The sequence below is a fragment of the Pseudophryne corroboree genome, chromosome 1, assembly GCF_028390025.1.
Source record: "Pseudophryne corroboree isolate aPseCor3 chromosome 1, aPseCor3.hap2, whole genome shotgun sequence".
Taxonomy (NCBI): domain Eukaryota; kingdom Metazoa; phylum Chordata; class Amphibia; order Anura; family Myobatrachidae; genus Pseudophryne; species Pseudophryne corroboree.
In genome coordinates this window covers 652,610,869-652,636,709 of record NC_086444.1, presented here as the reverse complement: position 1 = coordinate 652,636,709, position 25,841 = coordinate 652,610,869, and the positions used below count along the sequence as shown (strand labels likewise).

The 25,841-nt window shown below is 46.9% G+C and overlaps 1 protein-coding gene across 3 annotated transcripts in view; it reads right to left on the bottom strand.

Moving 5' to 3' along the window:
• ZCCHC7 (zinc finger CCHC-type containing 7) overlaps positions 1-25,841 on the bottom strand; it is a 385,047-nt gene that overhangs the window by 54,717 nt on the left and 304,489 nt on the right. For all 3 annotated transcript variants that reach the window (XM_063914647.1, XM_063914646.1, XM_063914648.1), the window contains 2 exons: positions 11,674-11,769; positions 1,929-2,046 (listed from right to left, as the gene is read on the bottom strand). In XM_063914647.1, the coding sequence (XP_063770717.1) occupies positions 1,929-2,046; positions 11,674-11,769 (214 nt within the window). The remainder of the gene's footprint in view (positions 1-1,928; positions 2,047-11,673; positions 11,770-25,841) is intronic.

Sequence of the window (25,841 nt, the reverse complement as noted above, 5' to 3'; positions counted from 1 at the left end):
GTAAGGCATTTGACACTGTCCGACATCACAGACTGCTAAGTAAACTTGAAAGCGGGGTGGATTATAAAACAGTTAAATGGATAAGAACCTGGTTGCAGGATAGGAAACATACAGTTGTAATTAATGGAGTGCAATCTATGGAGGGAAATGTTACCAGTGGAGTATCCCAGGGATCTGTACTTGGTCCAGTTCTCTTTAATATCTTTGTTGGTGACATTGCAGATGGTATTGAAGGGAAGGTATGCCTTTTTGCAGATGATACAAAGATATGCAACAGGATAGACACACCGGGAGGGGTAAAACAAATGATTGATGACCTAGGTAGGCTTGAGAAATGGTCAAGAACATGGCAACTACAGTTTATTGCTAAAAAATGCAAAATCATGCACTTGGGTCTCAAAAACCCAAAGGCTAAATATAGTATCAAGGGTACTATAATGGAAACTACTGAGAAGGAAAGGGATTTAGGAGTCACTATTTCAAGTGACTTGAAGGCAGGAAAGCAATGCAACAAAGCAATGAGAAAGGCAAGTCAGATGCTTGGTTGCATAGGGAGAGGAATCAGTAGCAGGAAAAAAAAGAAGTGATAATGCCACTGTATAGGTCATTGGTGCGGCCCAATCTGGAATACTGTGACCAGTTCTGGAGGCCATATCTCCAGAAGGAAATAAATACATTAGAGTGTACAAAGAAAGGCAACTAAAATGGTGCATGGCCTACATCACAAAACTTACCTGGAAAGGCTAAAAGATCTTAACATGTATAGTTTGGAGGAGAGAAGGGAAAGGGAGGACATGATAGAAACTTTCAAATATATCAAGGGTCTTAAAGGTCAGGAGGGAAACATTCTTCAAAGGAAGAGAAGTATTAGAACTCGAGGACATACACTGAGACTTGAGGGGGGGGGGGGGGGGGTTTCAGGGGAAATTTAAGGAGAAATTACTTCTCAGAAAGGGTGGTGGATAAGTGGAATAGCCTCTTATCAGAGGTGGTAGAGGCTAACACTGTAGACCAATTGAAACATGCTTGGGATAGACATAAGGATATCCTTACAAAGAATTAAGGTTCAAAATGGGTTGAGATTGCCTAAAGGATAAAAAAAAAGGGGTAGACTAGATAGGCCAAGTGGTTCTCATCTGCTGTCAAATTCTATGTTTCTATGTGCGCCCGCTGACCCCCGGGCTGCTCCCTGCCAGGGGGAGTGTGGAGCGAGAGAGGAGACGTGCAGGCCCATTGTTCCAATTCTTTCTGTGACTCTGTGTATATCTGAATATTTGCTGTGTGACTGGGTCATACAGGCCACCAGTAAACTCTGAAACTCTGCAATATGGTTGGACCAAAATGCAGTTTGTAGCACCTATTTTTGTGTATCATTACCTATCTCCCCATAGACTGTAAGGCCTGCTACACATCAGAACGAACAGCAATCAGGCAGATGGTCGGGGCGTTTTCTCTTTGCCCTGGTTCATGCTAGATAGGCGGTAAACACCAGGAAGATTTAATGAACATCAGAACGATCACTGTTCTGTCCTTCATTAATATGCATGGCGTGCAGCATGGCTGACCGGAAAATGTCGCATGTGACGTACTGGAGCACGCAATTGTGTGTACAGACTAGACAATTTCTCATTCTAATATCACAAATCGTCCCGATATGGTTCTAATGTGTACCCACCCTAAGCTTATGAGCAGGGCCCTCTTACCTCTTTGTCTGCCTGTTATTACTTATTACACAGTCTTGTTTTATTACTGTTCTAATACTGTTTTGTTCCAAATTGTAAAGCACAACAGAATATGCCAGCGCTACATAAGTAAATGTTAATAAATAATACATAAGATTGCAACTTTATAGAACCTAATGGAGGGCAGCAAATCTCTGCATAAGAATGAAAAATAACGGTATATATTTTTGGCTTAATAAAAAGTACCTTTAATCTTGCGTTTTGCTCTATGCTTTCTGCTCCAGATGTCATGCTTCTCATCATATGTAAACACAAGCTCACAACTGGGGAATACTGAACTGTACATTCGCCTCTCATTGCACTCCTGCAAAATTAACACTAATGTTAGTGACATTATTTCCCCTTACTGTAATCCCCCCTTCCCCAAAGAAGAAAAATATTGAAACATAATGTAACAAAATTAAATTGAGACATCATTTGATAAGAATTCATACAATACTTCATTTAACCGCCTCTGGCAGTTTTTTCAGTCAATTATATTTGTGTATTGGTACTGTGTGTATTAACTCTGATCAACAAAATAATAATAATAATAATAATAATAATAATAATAATAAATAATAATTTTGTTGTCAAAATCAGAGTACTAATTAAAAGAAACCAAATAAAGGAGAGAACAGGGGAGCCGGCAAGGATAATAAATCCTACAATCCTACATAATAAAAGACTTGCGCTGCTCTTCACCTCTCTGGTGTGGCGGCAGCCATACACACACCTCAGCATGACAGAGCCCTGGTTCCCAGCTGCTAAGTCACTTTGACAGGCTGTTAACTTGCATATTAATATACCTAAAAAGTAATATATACGGTACACTCACAAGTAGCTCATGGTGTCTGATGCTACAACTGATAAAAGCCCCAGTTCAAGAAAAGTATTTAGTAGCTGCTTCTACATCAAATTACTAACCATGCCGAGCAACTTGCATGCAATATACTAGTGCCATTTCATAACGCCATGTGATGTTTTCTTTTTTATTTTCTAGACTATACTAGATACATGATAGCTAGAATCATAACCACAACTTTTTAAACACCCTGAATTGTCAATGCATGTAACTCAGTGGTCCAAGTAGAAAAAAATAAGATTTTACTTACCGGTAAATCTATTTCTCATAGTCCGTAGTGGATGCTGGGGACTCCGTAAGGACCATGGGGAATAGACAGGCTCCGCAGGAGACAGGGCACCCCAAGAAAGAATTAGGATACTGGTGTGCACTGGCTCCTCCCTCTATGTCCCTCCTCCAGACCTCAGTTAAGGAAACTGTGCCCGGAAGAGCTGACAGTACAAGGAAAGGATTTTGGAATCCAGGGTAAGACTCATACCAGCCACACCAATCACACCGTATAACTCGTGATAAACTTACCCCGTTAACAGTATGAACAACAACAGAGCATCAGATAACCCTGATGCAACCGTAACATAACCCTTATTTAAGCAATAACTATATACAAGTATTGCAGAAGAAATCCGCACTTGGGACGGGCGCCCAGCATCCTCTACGGACTACGAGAAATAGATTTACCGGTAAGTAAAATCTTAATTTCTCTAACGTCCTAGTGGATGCTGGGGACTCCGTAAGGACCATGGGGATTATACCAAAGCTCCCAAACGGGCGGGAGAGTGCGGATGACTCTGCAGCACTGAATGAGCAAACACAAGGTCCTCCTCAGCCAGGGTATCAAACTTGTAGAACTTTGCAAAAGTGTTTGAACCTGACCAAGTAGCCGGTCGGCAAAGCTGTAATGCCGAGATCCCTCGGGCAGCCGCACAAGAAGAGCCCACCTTCCTTGTGGAGTGGGCTTTTACTGATTTTGGAAGCGGCAAACCAGCCGCAGAATGAGCCTGGTGAATCGTGTTACAGATCCAGCGAACAATAGTTTGCTTTGAAGCAGGAGCACCCAACTTGTTGGATGCATACAGGATAAACAGCGACTCAGTTTTCCTGACTCTAGCCGTTCTGGCTACATAAACCTTCAAAGCCCTGACCACATCTAGTAACTCGGAATCCTCCAAGTCACGAGTAGCCACAGGCACCACAATAGGTTGGTTCAAATGAAAAGATGACACCACTTTTGGCAGAAATTGCGGACGAGTCCGCAATTCTGCCCTGTCCATATGGAAAACCAGATAGGGGCTTTTATGTGACAAAGCCGCCAATTCTGACACACGCCTAGCCGAAGCCAAAGCTAATAGCATGACCACCTTCCACGTGAGATATTTTAACTCCACGGTTTTAAGTGGCTCAAACCAGTGTGATTTCAGGAAACTCAACACCACGCTAAGATCCCAAGGTGCCACTGGAGGCACAAACAGGGGCTGAATATGCAGCACTCCCTTTACAAACGTCTGAACTTCAGGAAGAGAAGCCAGTTTTTTTGAAAGAAAATGGATAGGGCCGAAATCTGGACCTTAATGGACCCCAATTTTAGGCCCAAAGTCACTCCCGACTGTAGGAAGTGAAGGAAACGGCCCAGCTGGAATACCTCTGTAGGGGCATTCCTGGCCTCACACCAAGCAACATATTTTCGCCATATACGGTGATAATGTTTAGCCGTCACGTCCTTCCTAGCCTTTATCAGCGTAGGAATAACCTCATCCGGAATGCCTTTTTCTGCTAGGATCCGGCGTTCAACCGCCATGCCGTCAAACGCAGCCGCGGTAAGTCTTGGAACAGATAGGGCCCCTGTTGCAACAGATCCTGTCTTAGAGGCAGAGGCCATGGGTCCTCTGTGAGCATTTCTCGCAGCTCTGGATACCAAGTCCATCTTGGCCAATCCGGAACAATGAGTATTGTTCTCACTCCTCTTTTTCTTATGATTCTCAGCACCTTGGGTATGAGAGGAAGAGGAGGAAACACATAAATCGACTGGAACACCCACGGTGTCACTAGTGTGTCTACAGCTATCGCCTGAGGGTCTCTTGACCTGGCGCAATATCTCTGTAGCTTTTTGTTGAGGCGGGATGCCATCATGTCCACCTGTGGCAGTTCCCATCGCCTTGCAATCTGCGTGAAGACTTCTTGATGAAGTCCCCACTCTCCCGGGTGGAGGTCGTGCCTGCTGAGGAAGTCTGCTTCCCAGTTGTCCACTCCCGGAATGAACACTGCTGACAGTGCTCGTACGTGATTCTCAGCCCATCGAAGAATTCTGGTGGCTTCCGCCATCGCCACCCTGCTCCTTGTGCCGCCTTGGCGGTTTACATGAGCCACTGCGGTGATGTTGTCTGATTGAATCAGCACCGATTGGTTGCGAAGCAGGGTCTCCGCTTGACTTAGGGCGTTGTATATGGCCCTTAGTTCCAGGATATTGATGTGAAGGCAAGTCTCCTGACTTGACCACAGACCCTAACTGCCCCCCCACCCTTGGAGGCTTGCATCCGTGGTCACCAGGACCCAGTCCTGAATGCCGAATCTGCGGCCCTCGAGAAGGTGAGCACTCTGCAGCCACCACAGAAGAGACACCCTGGCCCTGGGGGATAGGGTGATCAGCCGATGCATCTGTAGATGCGATCCGGACCACTTGTCCAACAGATCCCATTGAAAGGTCCTTGCATGGAACCTGCCGAAGGGAATGGCCTCGTATGACGCCATCATCTTTCCCAGGACTCGCGTGCAGTGATGCACCGACACCTGTTTTGGTTTTAAGAGGTCTCTGACCAGTGTCATGAGTTCCTGAGCCTTCTCCGTCGGGAGAAAAACCTTCTTCTGGTCTGTGTCCAGAATCATGCCCAGGAAGGGTAGGAATCAGCTGCGACTTTGAAATATTCAGAATCCAGCCGTGCTGTTTTAACACTTCCCGAGAGCGTGCTACGCTGATCAGCAACTGCTCTCTGGACCTCGCCTTTATGAGGAGATCGTCCAAGTATGGGATAATTGTGACTCCTTGCTTTCGCAGGAGCACCATAATTTCTGCCATTACCTTGGTAAATATTCTCGGTGCCGTGGACAGACCAAACGGCAACGTCTGGAATTAATAATGACAATCCTGTACCACAAATCTGAGGTACTCCTGATGAGGTGGATAAATGGGGACATGAAGGTAAGCATCCTTTATGTCCAGAGACACCATAAAATCCCCCTCCTCCAGGCTTGCGATGACCGCTCTGAGCGATTCCATCTTGAACTTGAAGCTTTTCAGGTATATGTTCAGTTATTTTAAATTCAAAATGGGTCTGACCGAACCGTCCGGTTTCGGTACCACAAACATTGTCGAATAGTAACCCCTTCCCTGTTGAAGGAGGGGAACCTTTACCACCACCTGCTGGAGATACAATTTGTGAATTGCAGCTAACACTATTTCCCTCTCTATCGGGGAAGCTGGCAGGGCCGATTTGAGGTAACGGTGAGGGGGCATCACTTCGAATTCCAGCTTGTATCCCTGAGACACAATCTCTATAGCCCAGGGATCCACCTGTGAGTGAACCCACTTGTGGCTGAAATTTCGGAGACGCGCCCCCACCGGGCCTGGCTCCGCCTGTGGAGCCCCAGCATCATGCGGTGGATTTAGTGGAAGCCGGGGAGGACTTCTGTTCCTGGGAACTAGCTGTATTGTGCAGCTTCTTTCCTCTACCCCTGCCTCTGGCAAGAAAGGACGCACCTCGGACTTTCTTGCCTTTTTGTAATCGAAAGGACTGCATTTGGTAATACGGTGCTTTCTTAGGTTGTAAGGGAATATATGGCAAAAAATTAGACTTTCCAGCCGTAGCTGTGGAGACCAGGTCCGAGAGACCGTCCCCAAACAATTCCTCACCCCTGTAAGGTAAAACCTCCATGTGCTTTTTGAGTCGGAATCGCCTGTCCATTGCCGAGTCCCCAGGACCCTTCTGGCAGAAATCGACATTGCATTTATTCTAGAGCCCAGTAGGCTAATGTCTCTTTAGGCATCTCTCATATATAGGACAGCGTCTTTTATATGCCCCAGGGTCAGTACTATAGTATCCTTGTCCAAGGTATCAAGTTCCTCAGATAAGGTATCTGTCCATGCTGCTACAGCACTACACATCCAGGCCGACGCAATTGCCGGCCTTAGTAGGGTACCTGAATGTGTATAAATGGACTTAAGGATACCCTCCTGCTTTCTATCCGCAGCATCTTTTAGGGTGGCCGTATCCTGTGACGGCAGGGCTACCCTCTTGGATAAGCGTGTTAAAGCTTTGTCTACCCTAGGGGAGGATTCCCAGCGTAACCTGTCCGTTGGTGGGAAAGGATACGCCATAAGCATCCGTTTGGAAATCTGCAGTTTTCTATCTGGAGATTCCCAAGCCTTTTCACATAACTCATTTAACTCATGTGAAGGGGGAAAGGTCACCTCTTGCCTTTTTTCCCCATACATATAAACCCTCTTGTCAGGGACTGGGGTTTCCTCTGTGATGTGCAACACATCTTTCATTGCTATAATCATGTAGCGGATCGCTTTAGCCATTTTAGGCTGCAACTTTGCATCATCGCCATCGACACTGGAGTCCGAATCCGTGTCGATATCTGTGTCAACAATTTGGGATAGTGGGCGCTTCTGAGACCCTGACGGCCTCTGCGCTGTAGGATCAGGCATGGGTTGAGACCCTGACTGTCCCAAGGCTTCAGCTTTATCCAACCTTTTATGCAAGGAATTAACATTATCATTTAAAACCTTCCACATATCCATCCAATCGGGTGTCGGCGGCGACCCCACATTCATTTGTATCCGCTCTGTTTCCACATAGCCTTCCTCGTCAAACATGCCGACACAAGCGTACCGACACACTACACACACAGGGGATGCTCTATTTGAAGACAGTTCCCCCACAAGGCCTTTTGGAGAGACAGAGAGAAAGTATGCCAGCACACACCCCAGCGCTATATGACCCAGGAATCACACAGTAACTTAGTGTTAACCCAGTAGCTGCTGTATATACTGTTTTTGCGCCAAATGTATGTGCCCCCCCTCTCTTTTTACCCTCTTTCTACCGTGATTCTGCAGGGGAGAGCCTGGGGAGCTTCCTCTCAGCAGAGCTGTGGAGAGAAAATGGCGCTGGTGAGTGCTGAGGAAGAAGCCCCGCCCCCTCAGCGGCGGGCTTCTGTCCCGCGTTTTGTGTGTAAAATAATGGCGGGGGCTCATGCATATATACAGTGTCCAACTGTATATATGCTGCTTTTTGCCAAGAGGTTCCCAATTGCTGCCCAGGGCGCCCCCCCCTGCACCCTACAGTGACCGGTGTGTGTGGGTTTAGTGTGGGAGCAATGGCGCACAGCTGCAGTGCTGTGCGCTACCTCATATGAAGACTGGAAGCCGCCGATTTCGAAGTCTTCTTGCTTCTCACGCCGGCTTCTGTCTTCTGGCTCTGCGAGGGGGACGGCGGCACGGCTCCGGGATTGGACGACCAAGGGTGCGTTCCTGTGTACGATCCCTCTGGAGCTAATGGTGTCCAGTAGCCTAAGAAGCAGGACCTATCTTCAGTGAGTAGGGCTGCTTCTCTCCCCTCAGTCCCACGTAGCAGAGAGTCTGTTGCCAGCAGATCGCTCTGAAAATAAAAAATCCTAACAAAATACTTTCTTTTTAGCAAGTTCAGGAGAGCTCACTAAGGTGCACCCAGCTCGTCCGGGCACAGATTCAAACTGAGGTCTGGAGGAGGGACATAGAGGGAGGAGCCAGTGCACACCAGTATCCTAATTCTTTCTTGGGGTGCCCTGTCTCCTGCGGAGCCCGTCTATTCCCCATGGTCCTTACAGAGTCCGCAGCATCCACTAGGACGTTAGAGAAAATGTCTTAGTGGTACTGTGTGCATGCCAAAAACGGGTGTGGCCACATGCCACATGGGGCGTGGCCAATTAAAATAGAGGCGCGACACACATATAGGGGGCCAGATACACATGACCCCGATAGTGCCAGATACACATGCCCCCAATAGTGGAGTGCCAGATACACATATGCCCCCACAGTGCCAGATACATATATATCCCCCCAGTGCCAGATACATACATGTCTCCCCAGTGCCAGATACACATATGCCCCCCCAGGGCCAGATACACATATGCCCCTCCAGTTCCAGATATACATATGCCCCCAGTAGTACAGTGCTAGATATACATGTCCCCACAGTGCCAGATATGCTCCCATAGTGCCAGATACAAATATACCCCCACAGTGTCAGATACACATATGCCCCCCCCCAGTGCCAGGTACACCCCCCCCACGCCGTGCTCACCGCTTCTGTGATGTGTGTGAGGAAAGGAGAACGCGCTGCACGCCTTTCCTGTGTCCCTCAGTGCTTATCCAGTCTGGGGCGCCGGTTCGTAAGCCAATCAGAGGTCGTGGACTGGCAGCCAATCAGGAGCCGCAACTTCGGGGTCCACAAGCTCTGGTTGGCTTACGATCCGGTGCCTCATTTATGAGACACGACACCACCGGAAACCGGATAAGCACCGAGGGACACAAGAGAAGCGCCTGCTGCGCTCTCCTTCCCTCACACACAGCAGCGGTTGCAAGCATGGCAGTCGGACCGGCGGTACTTGCAGCACTGATATAACGTGGAGTGTCTATTAACACCACAGCCTTGGATTTTCCATCTTTTGAAAAAAAAATTTAATCACTCTGATTAGTTATAATATTACCCAAATAACTTTTCAATATCAGAGAAACTGTTAACTACAGTAGTATTTCTGAACTGTCATTCACCAGGATGCTAGCTAGTGTGGCTACCATATAGACTCATCTCCCCTGTGTTCCCCAGACCCATCCCTAAATGTTCTCTAGCATACCCAGCCTCATATCACCTGTGTCTCCCTGTCCCGATCTGTCTCTCTCGCTCTCATCTCTGTCACCTCCTCTCCATCTCCCTCTGTCCCCACTGCTCCCATTGTCCGTCTTATTCATTTTTTCATCTCCCCAACCATCTCTCACATCTCTTCCGCATCGCAACATCGAAGGGGAGGATTGCAGGGGAGCGTGTGGGGAGGCAGGAAGAGCCGCAAGGTTTTGCTGGCTCCAGGTGCTGACAGCGCTGGCTGGGATAGAAGTGATTCTATGGCTGTGTCTAGCTGGCAGCCCCAGTGAGAGTTGTGAGGGGAAGGGGCGGGACATGGCCTTCCTGCAGCTCTCTAGTGCGTAACTGTGAAATATTAATTCCATTATTTAATGGATGCACTCTTAGATGTTGCTATCTCCAAGGTATGAAACAGTTATTAAAACCCAATCAAGATTAATAAAGTAACAAGCCCCAAAAAATGACTCTTTATGACAAGCCGTATCAAATTAGCACTGCGTACACCTGACATAGGCAACCTTTGCTCCCCAGCTGTTATGCAACTGCATACATCAAAGAATAAGTGAGCAAAGACTAGGGGCTACTGTTGCCCACAAGTGCTCTAAACTATGCTTAGGCAATCTGTGACTCTCTAGCAACTATGAAACTAAAGCGGGGATCTACAAGACCATTAAGCTTGCAATAGCAATTTAAACTAAAAGCCAAAGACTTTTAATTCCACAACTTCAGGAAAAATTATGATATCATGATGTCCACCTTAACCAGTATTATCCTTGAAAAGAACAGGGTTGGGCCCAGACTTGTATTGTATCGTATGTATGTACCTATCAATTTATTAAATAAATAACTAAATAATAATAATAATAATTAAAAAAAAAGGCTGCAAAGCAAGATCTATTGCTGTGCAGCAAACTATCAGGGGTGTATCTACCCCTTGGCCAGGTTGGCACTTGCCAGGGGTGCTGGCAGAAGAGGGGTGCTGCCTGGAGGAGACACCTGCAGCCAGGGGGCAGACATACATGGTAGATGCAGTTACCCGTGAAACCAAACCGGAGACATGCACAACAGTCACTGAGTGTAATTAGCGCCAATGTCTGGCACCACACGTCAGTGAAGCAGCTGTAAAACTACAGCTCCCAGCAGCCCTTGCTGCCAGGAGCACCCAGCAGCAAGGGCTTCTGGAAGCTATAATTATACTTAGAGCTGCCTCACTGAAGTGCCGGATATTGGCACTAATTACACTGAGTGACTGTTGTCTCCGGTTTGGTGGTCGCACAGGTAACTGCCTCTACCATGTGAGGAGAGAGAGAGACCACCGCTGACACTGAAAATTCAGAAATATATTTGGTTGGGTATGTATATACTGTGTATATATATATATATATATATATATATATATATATATATATATAAGATAGGCGGCACTCACAGACTTTTAAACATGAAGAACAGAGATCACCCCGTCTTAAGCCTTAAGACGAGGTGATCTCTGTTCTTCATGTTTAAAAGTCTGTGAGTGCCGCCTATCTTCCATATCTACATTGCTGCTATGCTGTGGAGGGCACCGAGCAAGTTGTCACATGTATTACTTTTGGAGTGCCGAATAACTTCTACGTGTGTGTGTGTGTGTGTATATATATATATTTATTTTGTACGTACGTACGTACGTACGTACGTACGTACGTACGTACGTAACATGTATTTATATATGTATAATATATACATAAAGGGAAACTTACCACTGCTAACATATATACAGTTGCGGCTGCAGCGCTGACCGCAGTGCAGAGGGTAACCGTTTAGCACATATAAACATACATGTTATCATGCATGTAATATATGTGCTGGCTGGCTCCCCCGGGGCTCGGGTATACTGAGTGTAACTGGAGCAATGCGCCACCCAGAAATCAGCATAAAGCTAGGCACACACCTATACACATATCTGCAGATCAATTGATCTGCAGATATATCTGTAGACGGATTAGGCAATACAAATCCCTGGAATTATTTTTCAAGGCATAGCGAGTTAAAAAGTAAAAAAGAAAAAAAAAAAAAAAAGGAGTGAAAATTTAGGGAAAAAGTATTCAGAAGAAAGGCTTACAATTGGTTAAAGTAAGGGAGATCAGCAGGTAGAATTGTCTACTTAGCAGAAAATGTGAATAAAATTAATAGAACACTTAAAAATACTCACATATCCACAATGACCTCTCCTGCCACAGTTACAGCAGTAGATTACATCCTTCGGGCTGGAGGCAGACATGGATCTTTTGGCTGGTCCCGGGACCACCTAAAATAAAAAGCATCACAAGAAAATTGCATGTTTTCTTAACATCATAGAATCAAAAAACAAAAACAAAACTTGTAATAAGTGATTTCTAATTCCGAAATTTTTTTGACAACAATATATAAAAAAAAATCTGATAAACCACGAATGTAATTAATAGCTTTGAATGAAAGACCATCCTTTATCAACCTTAATATCTTTTAGTACAATCTCTAAATTTCTATTTTATTAAGTTTCTTATATAGCGCAGCAAATTAGAAACGGTTAATAAAATAAATGAATATAATACATACAAATAAATAAATAAATAAATATAATGGATTATATTTTGAACTGTGATACAAAAATAAATGCAATTATGATTAAATTGCCTTGGAAACTGTTTTATTCCCTCTTTTTTCCCTTAAGATATGTACTTGCTGTATGTGCATGTCTACTGTGCATCTACAGGAGTCTTACACAGCATTCAGTCTCACTTTATTCCGATTGGTCCATTCACTCTGTCTGCACAAGCCTGTTTCCGTTGACTACCATCATAAATACAAGTTAATTGGTGACAGTGCAACTATGAATTGAATTGCAGCACAAAAGATAAATGACAATCCAGTGAGACTAAAATGTAATACAAAACTGAAATGTAATAAAAACTGCAAATTTAGTATATAGGAACATTTTAATTTAACCATAACAAGTAAACATATGAGGCGAGATGTAATAGCATCCGAAATTGCCAGAGTTGCAGGATGCTGGCCGATCTTGGACATTTTTTTAAAGCGTCAGTCATGTACAAGGCAGAACTATGACTTGTAAATAACTGCCACTTTAAAAAAAGTCTGAGATTGGCCGGCATCCGCAACTCCGGCAATTTTGGATGCTATTACATCTCGCCTATGGACCCAAATTTAAGTATCCCCTAAGAGTATTACAGGGGCATTCGTCATTAATAGTAATACATAATAGTAATAGAAAAAATTATGATGATGATGATAATAATAATAATAATAATAACGAGATTTATGGTAAGAACTTACCTTTGTTAAATCTCTTTCTGTGAGGTACACTGGGCTCCACAAGGATAGACATTGGGGTGTAGAGTAGGATCTTGATCCGAAGCACCAACAGGCTCAAAAGCTTTGAACTTCTTCCCAAGATGCATAGCCCCGCCTCCGTGCACAGGAGCTCAGTTTTGTTAACCAGCCCAATGCAGTAGCAAGTAAAAGAGACGACAACTACAAGTTGCCACAAACACCACACTCTCCCGACAGGAGAAAGTGTCAGCGGCTATAGCCACACCAACCCAAAGAAGCTAAGTGCGTCAGGGTGGGCGCCTTGTGGAGCCCAGTGTACCTCGCAGAAAGAGATTTAACAAAGTTAAGTTCTTACCATAAATCTCATTTTCTGCTGCGGGGTACACTGGGCTCCACAAGGATAGACATTGGGGATGTCCTAAAGCAGTTCCTTATGGGAGGGGACGCACTGTAGCGGGCACAAAAACCCAGCGTCCAAAGGAAGCATCCTGGGAAGCGGCAGTATCGAAGGCATAGAACCTTATAAACGTGTTCCGAGGACCACGTTGCCGCCTTGCACAATTGTTCAAGGGTCGCACCACGTCGGGCCGCCCAACAAGGTCCAACAGACCGAGTAGAATGGGTCGTAATGTGAGCAGGAGCTGACAGACCAGGCTTCACATAAGCATGTGCAATCACCATTCTAATCCATCTGGCCAAAGTCTGCTTGTGAGCAGGCCAGCCACGTTTGTGAAAACCAAACAGAACAAAGAGAGAATCAGAGTTCCTAATAGAAGCAGTTCTCTTCACATAGATACGGTGAGCCCGTACCACATCCAAAGACCGCTCTTTGGGAGACAAGTCAGGAGAGACAAGTGCCGGAACCACAATCTCCTGATTAAGGTGGAACGAAGACACCACCTTAGGTAAATATCCGGGACGAGTCCGAAGAACCGCCCGGTCACAGTGAAAAATCAGATATGGGGAAATACAAGACAAGGCACCCAAACCCAGCACTCTTCTAGTAGAGGCAATAGCCAGCAAAAACACCACCTTAAGGGAAAGCCACTTAAGGTCAGCTGAGCCAAGAGGTTCAAATGGAGACTCTTGTAACGCCTCCAAAACCACCAACAAGTCCCAAGGAGCCACAGGCGGGACCTAGTGAGGTTGGATACGCAACACACCCTGATTAAAGGTATGAACATCAGGTAAGGTCGCAATTTTTCTCTGAAACCACACCAACAAGGCAGAAATATGAACCTTGAGGGAGGCCAGACGCAGGCCTAAGTCTAGGCCCTGCTGAAGAAACGCCAAAAGCTTGACTGTACTAAACTCGGAAACGTCATAATTGTTAGATGCGCACCAAACAAAGTAAGAATGCCACACCCTATGGTAAATCCAAGCAGAAGCCGGTTTCCGGGCCCGCAACATAGTTTGAATGACCACCTCAGAAAACCCTTTAGCCCTCAAGACGGAAGCTTCAAGAGCCACGCCGTCAAAGACAGCTGGGCCAGGTCCTGGTAGACACAGGGGCCCTGAACGAGGAGGTCTGGGCGTTGTGGAAGTAGAACTGGACGCTCTAACGAGAGGCCCTGGAGGTCTGAGAACCAGTGCCGTCTGGGCCACGCTGGAGCTATGAGAAGCAGGATTCCTCCTTCCTGCTTGAACTTCCGAATTACCCTGGGCAGAAGTGACACCAGAGGGAACACATATGGCAGCCGAAACCTCCATGGCACCGCCAGCGCATCCACGAATGCTGCTTGAGGATCCCTTGTTCTTGCTCCGAAGACCGGAACCTTGTGATTGTGTCGAGACGCCATCAAATCCACATCTGGAAGGCCCCACCTTTCCACTAGGAGTTGAAACAATTCTGGATGGAGGCCCCACTCTCCGGCGTGTACGTCCTGACGACTGATAAAGTCCGCTTCCCAATTCAGGACTCCCGGAATGAATATTGCCGATATGGCCGGTAGATGGCATTCCACCCATTGAAGAATCCGTGAGACTTCCTTCATTGCCGAGCGGCTTCGAGTGCCGCCTCGATGATTTATGTAAGCCACTGTGGTGGCGTTGTCCGACTGTACCTGAACAGGACGGTTCTGTATTAAATGCTGGGCCAGGTTCAATGAGTTGAAGACCGCCCACAATTCCAGAATGTTGATCGGGAGGAGAGACTCCTCCTTGGTCCACCGACCCTGAAGGGAGTGTTGCTCCAACACCGCGCCCCAACCGCGTAAACTAGCATCCGTTGTTAACAGGACCCAGTTGGGTATCCAGAAGGGGCGACCCCTGCACAATCGTTGGTCCTGGAGCCACCAGCACAGCGACAGACGGACCTCCAGAGTCAAAGAGATCATGGGAGACCTGATCCGGTGAGGCAGGTCGTCCCATTTGGCGAGAATGGAATTGAGCATACTCCCCCATGTCAAATGCTGACACCATGAGGCCCAGCACCTGCATCGCCGAATGTATCGACACTTGCTGACAAGAGAGGAAGCAACGAATCCTGTCCTGAAACATCAGGACTTTCTCCTGATACAAGAACAACCGTTGATTGTGAGTGTCCAATAGTGCTCCCAGGTGCACCATGCACTGAGCAGGGACCAGGGAGGATTTCTTCCAGTTGATGAGCCACCCGTGGGCTTGCAGAAACCGGACAGTCAGATTTATGTGACGTAGGAGAATTTCTGGGGAATTTGCCAGGATCAACAAGTCGTCCAGATACGGTAGGATCCTGACCCCTTGACAGCGGAGTACCGCCGTCATTACCGCCATAACCTTGGTGAAGACTCGCAGAGCAGTGGTTAAACCAAAAGGTAAAGCCCGAAACTGGTAATGGAGGTTGCCAACCGCAAACCTCAGGTATTGCTGATGCGACACTGCTATAGGGATATGCAGGTAAGCATCCTGTATGTCCAGGGAGACCATATAATCCCCAGGTTCCAAGGCCATCAATGCCTTGAGGTTGAGAATGGGCCGGGAGGCCCCATTCGGTTTCGGGACTAGAAACAGCGGAGAATAATACCCCTGGCCCGTCTGAGCAAGAGGCACCTGTACTACCACTCCTGTGTCCAGGAGGGTCTGTACCACCGAATGAAGAGTCTTTGCCTTTGTCTGGTCCGAAATGGACGTCTGTCAGGAAAAATCAATGAGGGGGGACGGTTTTTGAAGGTTATGGCGTAACCTCGAATGACAACTTCCCGTACCCAGGCATCTGAAGTGGTCTTCAACCATTCCTGGGTATACCCTAGAAGCCGGCCCCCCCACCCTGGGGTCCCCCAGGGGGAGGCCTGCCTCGTCATGCGGCAGGCTTATCGGTCTTGGAAGCTGGCTGAAGGGCAGCCCAGGCTCTTTTGGGCTTTGGCTTACCAGGTTTGGAAGTGCGGGCCTGTTTGTGGTACGCCTGACCTTTTGCTTTACCTGAAGGACGAAAGGATGTACTTTTAGCCTTCGTCACAGAAGGAGCAGTACTTGGCAGACAGACTGTTTTGGCAGTAGCCAAATCAGCCACTATCTTATTTAAGTCCTCTCCGAACAGGATATTTCCCTTAAAAGGGAGTACCTCCAGGGTTTTTCTAGAATCCAGATCCACAGACCAGGATCTCAGCCACAATATCTGGCAAGCTAGGACTGACGTAGTAGAAGCCTTGGCTGCCAGAACACCGGCATCAGAAGCCGCCTCTTTAATATAGTGAGAAGCTGTGACAATATATGACAAGCCTTGTCTAGCATGGTCAGACTAGATTTCAGCTTCCAACTCCTGTGCCCACGCTTCAATAGCTTCTGCAGCCCATGTTGCTGCAATAGTTGGCCTATGCGCAGCACCCGTGAGGGTGTAAATCGCTTTCAGACAACCCTCCACACGTTTATCCGTAGGCTCTTTCAGAGACGTGACGGTAGTGACAGGCAGAGCTGAGGAAACCACCATCCTTGCCACATGCGAGTCCACTAGAGGAGGTGTCTCCCAATTTTTAGATAGCTCTGGCGCGAGGGGATAGCGAGGCACGAACTTCTTACCTGGATTTTTCCCAGGATTCCTGACGTATATCAACCAGGTGATCAGAGTGAGGTAAAATAAGATTTTACTCACCGGTAAATCTATTTCTCGTACCTGACTGTAGGAAGTGCAGAAAACGACCCAGCTGAAATTCCTCTGTTGGGGCCTTCCTGGCCTCACACCACGCAACATATTTTCGCCAAATACGGTGATAATGGTTTGCGGTTACTTCTTTCCTGGCTTTTATCAGCGTAGGAATGACTTCCTCCGGAATGCCCTTTTCCTTTAGGATCCGGAATTCAACCGCCATGCCGTCAAACGCAGCCGCGGTAAGTCTTGGAACAGACAGGGCCCCTGCTGTAGCAGATCCTGTCTGAGCGGTAGAGGCCATGGGTCCTCTGATATCATTTCTTGAAGTTCTGGGTACCAAGCTCTTCTTGGCCCATCCGGAACCACGAGTATCGTTCTTACTCCTCGTTTTCTTATTATTCTCAGTACCTTTGGTATGAGAGGCCGAGGAGGGAATACATAAACCGACTGGTACACCCACGGTGTCACTAGAGCGTCCACAGCTATTGCCTGAGGGTCCCTTGACCTGGCGCAATATCTAGTTTTTTGTTTAGGCGGGACGCCATCATGTCCACCTGTGGCCTTTCCCAACGGTTTACCAACAGTTGGAAGACTTCTGGATGAAGTCCCCACTCTCCCGGGTGTAGGTCGTGTCTGCTGAGGAAGTCTGCTTCCCAGTTGTCCACTCCCGGAATGAACACTGCTGACAGTGCTAAGACGTGATTCTCCGCCCATCGGAGAATCCTTGTGGCTTCTGCCATCGCCATCCTGCTTCTTGTGCCGCCCTGTCGGTTTACAAGGGCGACTGCCGTGATGTTGTCTGATTGGATCAGTACCGGCTGGTTTTGAAGCAGAGGCCTTGCCAGACTTAGGGCATTGTAAATGGCCCTCAGTTCCAGAATATTTATGTGTAGGGAGGACTCCTGACTTGACCAAAGTCCTTGGAAATTTCTTCCCTGAGTGACTGCCCCCCAGCCTCGAAGGCTGGCATCCGTGGTTACCAGGACCCAGTCCTGTATGCCGAATCTGCGGCCCTCTTGAAGATGAGCACTCTGCAGCCACCACAGTACAGATAACCCTGTCTCCAAGGACCAGGGTATCAGCCGATGCATCTGAAGATGCGATCCCGACCACTTGTCCAAGAGGTCCCACTGAAAGGTTCTTGCATGGAACCTGCCGAATGGAATTTTGCTTCGTAAGAAGCTACCATTTTTCCCAGGACTCGTGTGCAGTGATGCACTGATACCTGTTTTGGTTTCAGGAGGTCTCTGACTAGAGATGACAGCTCCTTGGCTTTCTCCTGCGGGAGAAACACTTTTTTCTGTTCTGTGTCCAGAACCATCCCCAGGAACAGTAGGCGTGTGGTAGGAACCAGCTGTGACTTTGGAATGTATAGAATCCATCCGTGCTGTTGTAGCACTTCCCGAGATAGTGCTACTCCGACCAACAACTGCTCCTTGGACCTCGCCTTTATAAGGAGATCGTCCAAGTACGGGATAATTAAAACTCCCTTTTTTCGAAGGAGTATCATCATTTCTGCCATTACCGTGGTAAAGACCCTCAGTGCCGTGGACAGTCCAAACGGCAGTGTTTGGAATTGGTAATGGCAATCCTGTACCACAAATCTGAGGTACTCCTGGTGAGGATGGTAAATGGGGACATATAGGTAAGCATCCTTGATGTCGAGGGATACCATGTAATCCCCCTCCTCCAGGCTTGCAATAACCGCCATGAGCGATTCCATCTTGAACTTGATTTTTTTTATGTATGTGTTCAAGGATTTCAAATTTAAAACGGGTCTCACCGAACCGTCCGGTTTCGGTACCACAAACAGTGTGGAATAGTAACCCCGTCCTTGTTGAAGTAGGGGCACCTTGACTATCACCTGCTGGGAATACAGCTTGTGAATTGCCTCTAGCACAGCCTCCCTGCTTGAGGGAGTTGTCGGCAAGGCAGATTTGAGGAAACGACGGGGGGGAGACGCCTCGAATTCCAGCTTGTACCCCTGAGCTACTACTTGAAGGATCCAGGGATCCACCTGTGAGCGAGCCCACTGATCGCTGAAATTTTTGAGGCGCCCCCCCACCGTACCTGGCTACGCCTGTGGAGCCCCCGCATCATGCGGTGGACTCAGAGGAAGCAGGGGAAGAATTTTGATTCTGGGAACTGGCTGACTGGTGCAGCTTTTTCCCTCTTCCTCGTCTCTGTGCAGAAAGGAAGCGCCTTTGACCCGCTTGCTTTTCTGAAGCCGAAAGGACTGTACCTGATAATACAGTGCTTTCTTACGCTGTGCGGAAACCTGAGGTAAAAAATTTTCTTCCCAGCTGTTGCTGTGGATACGAGCTCCCAGAGACCATCCCCAAACAATTCCTCACCCTTATAAGGCTCTATGTGCCTTTTAAAGTCAGCATCACCTGTCCAGTGTCGGGTCTCTAATACCCTCCTGACAGAATGGACATTGCATTAATTCTGGATGCCAGCCGGCAAAATATCCCTCTGTGCATCCCTCATATATAAGACGACGTCTTATGTTCGCAAAATAGTATCCCTGTTTGACAGGGTTACAGACCACGCTGCAGCAGCACTATCTGCAGGTCTCAGTCTAGTACCTGAGTGTGTAAATACAGACTTCAGGATAGCCTCCTGCTTTTTATCAGCAGGTACCTTCAAAGTGGCCGTATCCTAAGACGGCAGTGCCACCTTTTTTGACAAACGTGTGAGCGCCTTATCCACCCTAGGGGATATCTCCCAGAGTAACTTATCCTCTGGCGGGAAAGGGTACGCCATCAGTAACTTTTTAGAAATTACCAGTTTTTTTATCGGGGGAACCCACGCTTTTTCACACTTCATTCACTCATTTGATGGGGGAACAAAACACTGCCTGCTTTTTCTCCCCAAACATAAAACCCTTTTTTAGTGGTACTTGGGTTAATGTCAGAAATGTGTAACACATTTTTTATTGCCGGGATCATGTAACGGATGTTCCTAGTGGATTGTGTATATGTCTCAACCTCGTCGACACTGGAGTCAGACTCCGTGTCGACATCTGTGTCTGCCATCTGAGGGAGCGGGCGTTTTTGAGCCCCTGATGGCCTTTGAGACGTCTGGGCAGGCGCGGGCTGAGAAGCCGGCTGTCCCATAGCTGTTACGTCATCCAGCCTTTTATGTAAGGAGTTGACACTGTCGGTTTATACCTTCCACCTATCCATCCACTCTGGTGTCGGCCCCACAGGGGGCGACATCACATTTATCGGCATCTGCTCTGCCATCACATAAGCCTCATCAAACGTGTCGACACAGCCGTACCGACACACCGCACACACACACAGGGAATGCTCTGACTGAGGACAGGACCCCACACAGCCCTTTGGGGAGACAGAGAGAGAGTATGCCAGCACACACCAGAGCGCTATATAATTTAGGGATTAACACTATATTGAGTGAATTTTTCCCAATAGCTGCTTGTATATACAATATTGCGCCTAAATTTAGTGCCCCCCCTCTCTTTTTAACCCTTTGAGCCTGCAAACTACAGGGGAGAGCCTGGGGAGCTGTCTTCCAGCTGCACTGTGAAGAGAAAATGGCGCCAGTGTGCTGAGGGAGATAGCTGCGCCCCTTTTTCGCGGACTTTTCTTCCGCTTTTTTATGGATTCTGGCAGGGGTATTTATCACATATATAGCCTCTGGGGCTATATATTGTGATATATTTGCCAGCCAAGGTGTTTTTATTGCTGCTCAGGGCACCCCCCCCCCCCAGCGCCCTGCACCCTCAGTGACCGGAGTGTGAAGTGTGCATGAGGAGCAATGGCGCACAGCTGCAGTGCTGTGCGCTACCTTGGTGAAGACTGATGTCTTCTGCCGCCGATTTTCCGGACCTCTTCTTGCTTCTGGCTCTGTAAGGGGGACGGCGGCGCGGCTCCGGGAACGAACACCAAGGCCAGTTCCATGCGGTCGATCCTTCTGGAGCTAATGGTGTCCAGTAGCCTAAGAAGCCCAAGCTAGCTGCAAGCAGGTAGGTTCACTTCTTCTCCCCTTAGTCCCTCGATGCAGTGAGCCTGTTGCCAGCAGGTCTCACTGTAAAATAAAAAACCTAAAATAAACTTTCTTTCTAGGAGCTCAGGAGAGCCCTTAGTGTGCATCCAGCTCGGCCGGGCACAGAAATCTAACTGAGGTCTGGAGGAGGGTCATAGTGGGAGGAGCCAGTGCACACCAGATAGTACCTAATCTTTCTTTTAGAGTGCCCAGTCTCCTGCGGAGCCCGTCTATTCCCCATGGTCCTTACGGAGTTCCCAGCATCCACTAGGACGTCAGAGAAAACTTGTTTAACCACCTTCTGACGCTTGAATCTATCTGGTTTCTTAGGAGGAACGGATGGCTTGGGATCATCCGTAATCTGTAGAATCAACTTAATAGCCTCCAATAGATCAGGAACATCCACTTGTGAACTACTATCCCCATCAGTATTATCAGTGTCAGAATCTGTGGGGTCAGTGTAAACGCCATCCTCATCAGACGAGGTGTCAGTGACAGCAGTGGATTGTGAGGAAGTAATGGCCCGCTTAGAGGACTCCTTGGTCTTAGGCGGGCGAGGGTTAGACTTTTTAGTAGTCAGGGACTGGTTCATAAGTGAGTGAACAATCTGCCGTGGGGACCATATACGGTTGGACCTGCATAGGAGGTCCCATAGGGGGCGTTAGTTTAGTAACTAGCGTATTCAGTAGCGTAGAGACGGTAGCCCATGGCGGGTCATTCTGGACCCCCGTTGCTATAGTCCCACTTGGGGGCAAGGAACCCCCAGAACCAGAGCCCTCAGCTGCTGTAATTTCCTCAAAAGTATCTGTGGCCTCAGCACCACTACCAGTGTGTTCAGCCCCAGAACCGTTACCCTCATAAACAGACATGTTATAACTTGCAGTATAAGGTAACATAGTACAAATTGTCAGCAGCACAATACCTGACCCAAACCCCTGCACAGTGTTGTCAGCACAAACAGGGATTCAGGAGAGATATGGTGACTAAAATCACAGAGAAAAATACAATTTAAGTATATCTTGTGAATATCCTATATCATGTATTACAAACCTGACGCACCTATCCCCCTCAGGTTATAGAATATAGGGATAGCAAGCTGAGTGAGAGACACGAAATGGAGGTCACACAGCAAGCCAATGCACACACATATAGTCACCGTTTGTACAATGCAGAAGTTATGACAAGCAATAATACTGCACTGGACTAGCTTATATATAGCTATGTAACCAATAGATATAACAATGCACAGTAAAGACTGGATGTATATCACAGGGAACTTGTACCAGATAGCCCTGACTAAATACACCTTTTCTTAACTAACACTGTCTAAACGACATGTAGAATACTTAAGTGTCTTGTAAAGGCACAGCGTTGACTATCAGGCGGCTTTACAAAGGAGGATTTGCCCAAGCAGTCCCAGGAACAGTGTAGCTGGGGAAATGGCGCCCAAACACTGACAGGGAGTGAGGGAGAGACAGATATGCAGCTCCAGGGAGGGAACATTTACTGTAAATGGCGCCCTGGGGCTGGGGGAGGGGCTCCAGGTCTAAGCCTTATCCCCTCTGCTAGCAAAACCACTTGGTACTGCGGGCTACTTGTAAAAAGGTTTAGAGAGAAAACCTGACCTGCACCCATGCCCTGGTGATCTAGTGGGATCGCCTGTATGCCACAGTGTCCACTGCCAGCGCGCGCGGCCCCCCTCCCACCGGCCGCGCCGGATCGTGATAAAGTGCGGGTCCCGCGAGCGGGACGCACTTACCTCCTCCCTAAGTGCGGCCACGCGATCCCGGAGAGCCCCAGCCGTGTGTGACTGACTTGGAAGAAAACCGGAGCCTCCTGCTGTAGGTTTCCGGCAACCAGGGCGCGGGAGTGTTCAGCGCCGCTGGGGGAGAGATGGAGCCCTTGTAGTCTTCTTTTTTTCCTCAGAAAAAGCTTTTTCTAGAGCTGCTGTGAGCAGCTCTTCCTGTTACATGCTTGCACTGCAAGCACCAACTACAAACTGAGCTCCTGTGCACGGAGGCGGGGTGATATAGGAGGCAGCGCTATGCATCTTGGGAAGAAGGTCAGAGCTTTTGAGCCTGTTGGTGCTTCGGATCACGATCCTACTCTACACCCCAATGTCTATCCTTGTGGAGCCCAGTGTACCCCGCAGCAGAAAATAATATTTTACTTCTTGCTACTTAATTCTTACTATACCATACTGTAAAGAAATGTACAATTTAATCCTGTAGAAGAGCCTTTTTTATTACATGAATACATGCATTCCAATGTCAGCAACCAGCTGTCACTTTGATATACAGAACCTCAGCTTGTCAATTTTTCAATAAAAACTGCATATAAAGGTTAAAAGAACTGTGGCCAAAAGGTGCAGTGCAGAAACAGAGGTCACATCAAGCAGGTGTGCACTGTTTGTGCCTAGTTACAGTGTGTCCTTTTGTTCATTCTGCTAGGTAACTTAAATGGACACTATAATAGCTGTGTGTGGAAATAAAACCTCACATATCTACAGTCATGGCTAAGATTTAGAAAGATGATTTATTGTTATACTATATTTGTAGTGTATTAGCAGGTGATCCCATCTTTGTCATCTGTTGTAGACATGCCTGGTAATTTATTTTATCATTTGCAAATCATTTCCTGGCCCCGTATTCAGCATTGTTTTGTTTACTTTAATATAGTATTCATACAGGGAAAGGGGAAACCTAAACTTTCAAAAACACTACATTTTCCACATGAAATCATAAGGCACATTGGGGTGGTTGTTAGCATTACTGCCCCACAGTACTTGTCACCAAGGCCCCGTTTGTGCAGTTTCTATATTCTCTCTGTGTGTTCATGGTTTCCTCCAGTTTCCTCACAGGACCCAAAATTTTCTATTAGGGTAACTGGATTCTGACAAAAAAAATTAACCCTAGTGTATACATGTGGTAGGGAATATAGATAAGGGACTGATGCAAATGACTACATATTCTCTATAAAGTGCTGTGGATGTGTACGCGCCATATAAATAACTGGTAATAAGCATATAATAATGCACTCCAAAAAACATTTGCTGAACAAATGATTCAATCTCAAATTTTGGAATGTGGTTGAATATTTTATTCTTTGTCGACGATTTTGACGATTAATGAACTAAATGTAAACCCTAAACAACATAATAAATGTAACTTAAATACTGCAAAATAGTTGAAATCTTAACTGTAATTTTAGTCCTGGTAAGTGCTAACTTTGAATCCTATTCAGTAAGGATTGCAAATTCTGCTTTTTAGCCTTTTTCTCGCATGCTGGGGGCCGCCCATCGCAGGGTAAGGCCGCCCAGCATGCTAAACGCCACCCGTCCATCTGTGATCTGCACTAATTGCAATCGCGCCACAATTAGGGTGCAGTCACAGAATTTAGGGAAGCCTACTGCTGCTGCAGCCTGGCTGTGACTGTAGGAGGCCTGCTGCCAGATTTTTGATCAGAGCGGCTGCGTGTGATGTCACGCAGCCGCCCCAATAATGCCCACGCCACGCCCATTTGCGCTGCCACAACCCTGTTTCCCTGCAGCCACCCCCGCAACGCTCCACCGTGGAAACTGAGCGTTGCCACCCGCCCCGCAAATGGCGTTCATATTTACTGTGGGTCACCCACAGAAAATGCGGGCGCATGCGCAAGATGGGCCCTGCACATGAGCCCGCCGGGCGAACGCGATTTGCGATCCAACTTGAATTAGACCCTTTGTGTCCTGTTAAACATAAGTGCAGATTTAGTGCAATCATAATTTACAGACTGCAATAACAAAGAACTATGAAATCCAGTTTTAATGTAAGGCATGAAAAAGTTTTGCATTGTAGAAGCTCATTCCTGCCATGAATTGAAAACATAGCATGAAAAAAATAACTAAAAAAAGAAATAAAACCTAGACAAGCTAGGCAACAAGGCTCATGAATACAGTTCTGCTCTTTTGTTACAAACATTTAAATAATGTATATTTGCTGGGTGATATCATGAAGATTACTTCACTATCAGTATATAGAAGGTAATAGCCTGTTAGATAGCATTACCTATAAAGAGCCCATCCCATCTGCTTTTATTGCTGAAAACCTTTCATGCACCAGTAAACTCGGTAAATATCAGAAGATAAGGTATGAGCCTACCACACCAAGGATTTAAGTCCTAATGTCTCTTCAGAGTGCTGCTGATGCAAAGATTACAAATCATTTTTTCTTAAATGTGATTTTTACATAACCCTTTTTTCTGCATGAGTAGTTAGTCCAGAATGAATGAATGCCATTAAGACACTTAATCATTATCTGGGAACTGGCCTCCACTACTAGGAATCTCCATGACAAAGACCAGAAGATCAGACAGGTAAACGGCCTTAGCACAGTGGGTCTGCTAGCAATATTATATGCAAATGGCAGCTCTGGGCAGCTCTCCCAGCGACCTTGAACTGCCCCTTATCGGAACTAACTTGTACAGTACATGCTGTTAAGCTTGCAAGTCAAGGTTTATTACTATGTATGACCGCAGGAGTATTAATTAAAGACAGATCATCTCAACATGAGAAATTACAAATACCTATATATTTCAAACCTGCAATTGCATATTGCAGCATTCCCTTAAATGGAGAAATGTTTTATTCTCCTTGCGGCTGATGCAGAGTATAAGCATCTCTCGCATGTTTTTATACTGCGCAATCTGTACAACCAAGCATACGCAATGCAGGTGATGCGGTTTTGTATGCAATTCAGTTGTATCTACACTTTCGATGAAGGCTTTCACAACTGGGATATAACAGTGTGTTCTCGCATAGGTAAAATTCACTGAGGGCACGTCGACTGAATTGTGCCCTATGCAGGTTTGTTTTTAGATGAAACTTTAGCAACTAGTAGACAAATGCATCCTCATACACTTTGTATGCCATATGGTTTGAGACGCCTGGCTCAACTCAAGGGTAGCAATGCCCGTGCTGTGTCATTTCTGCT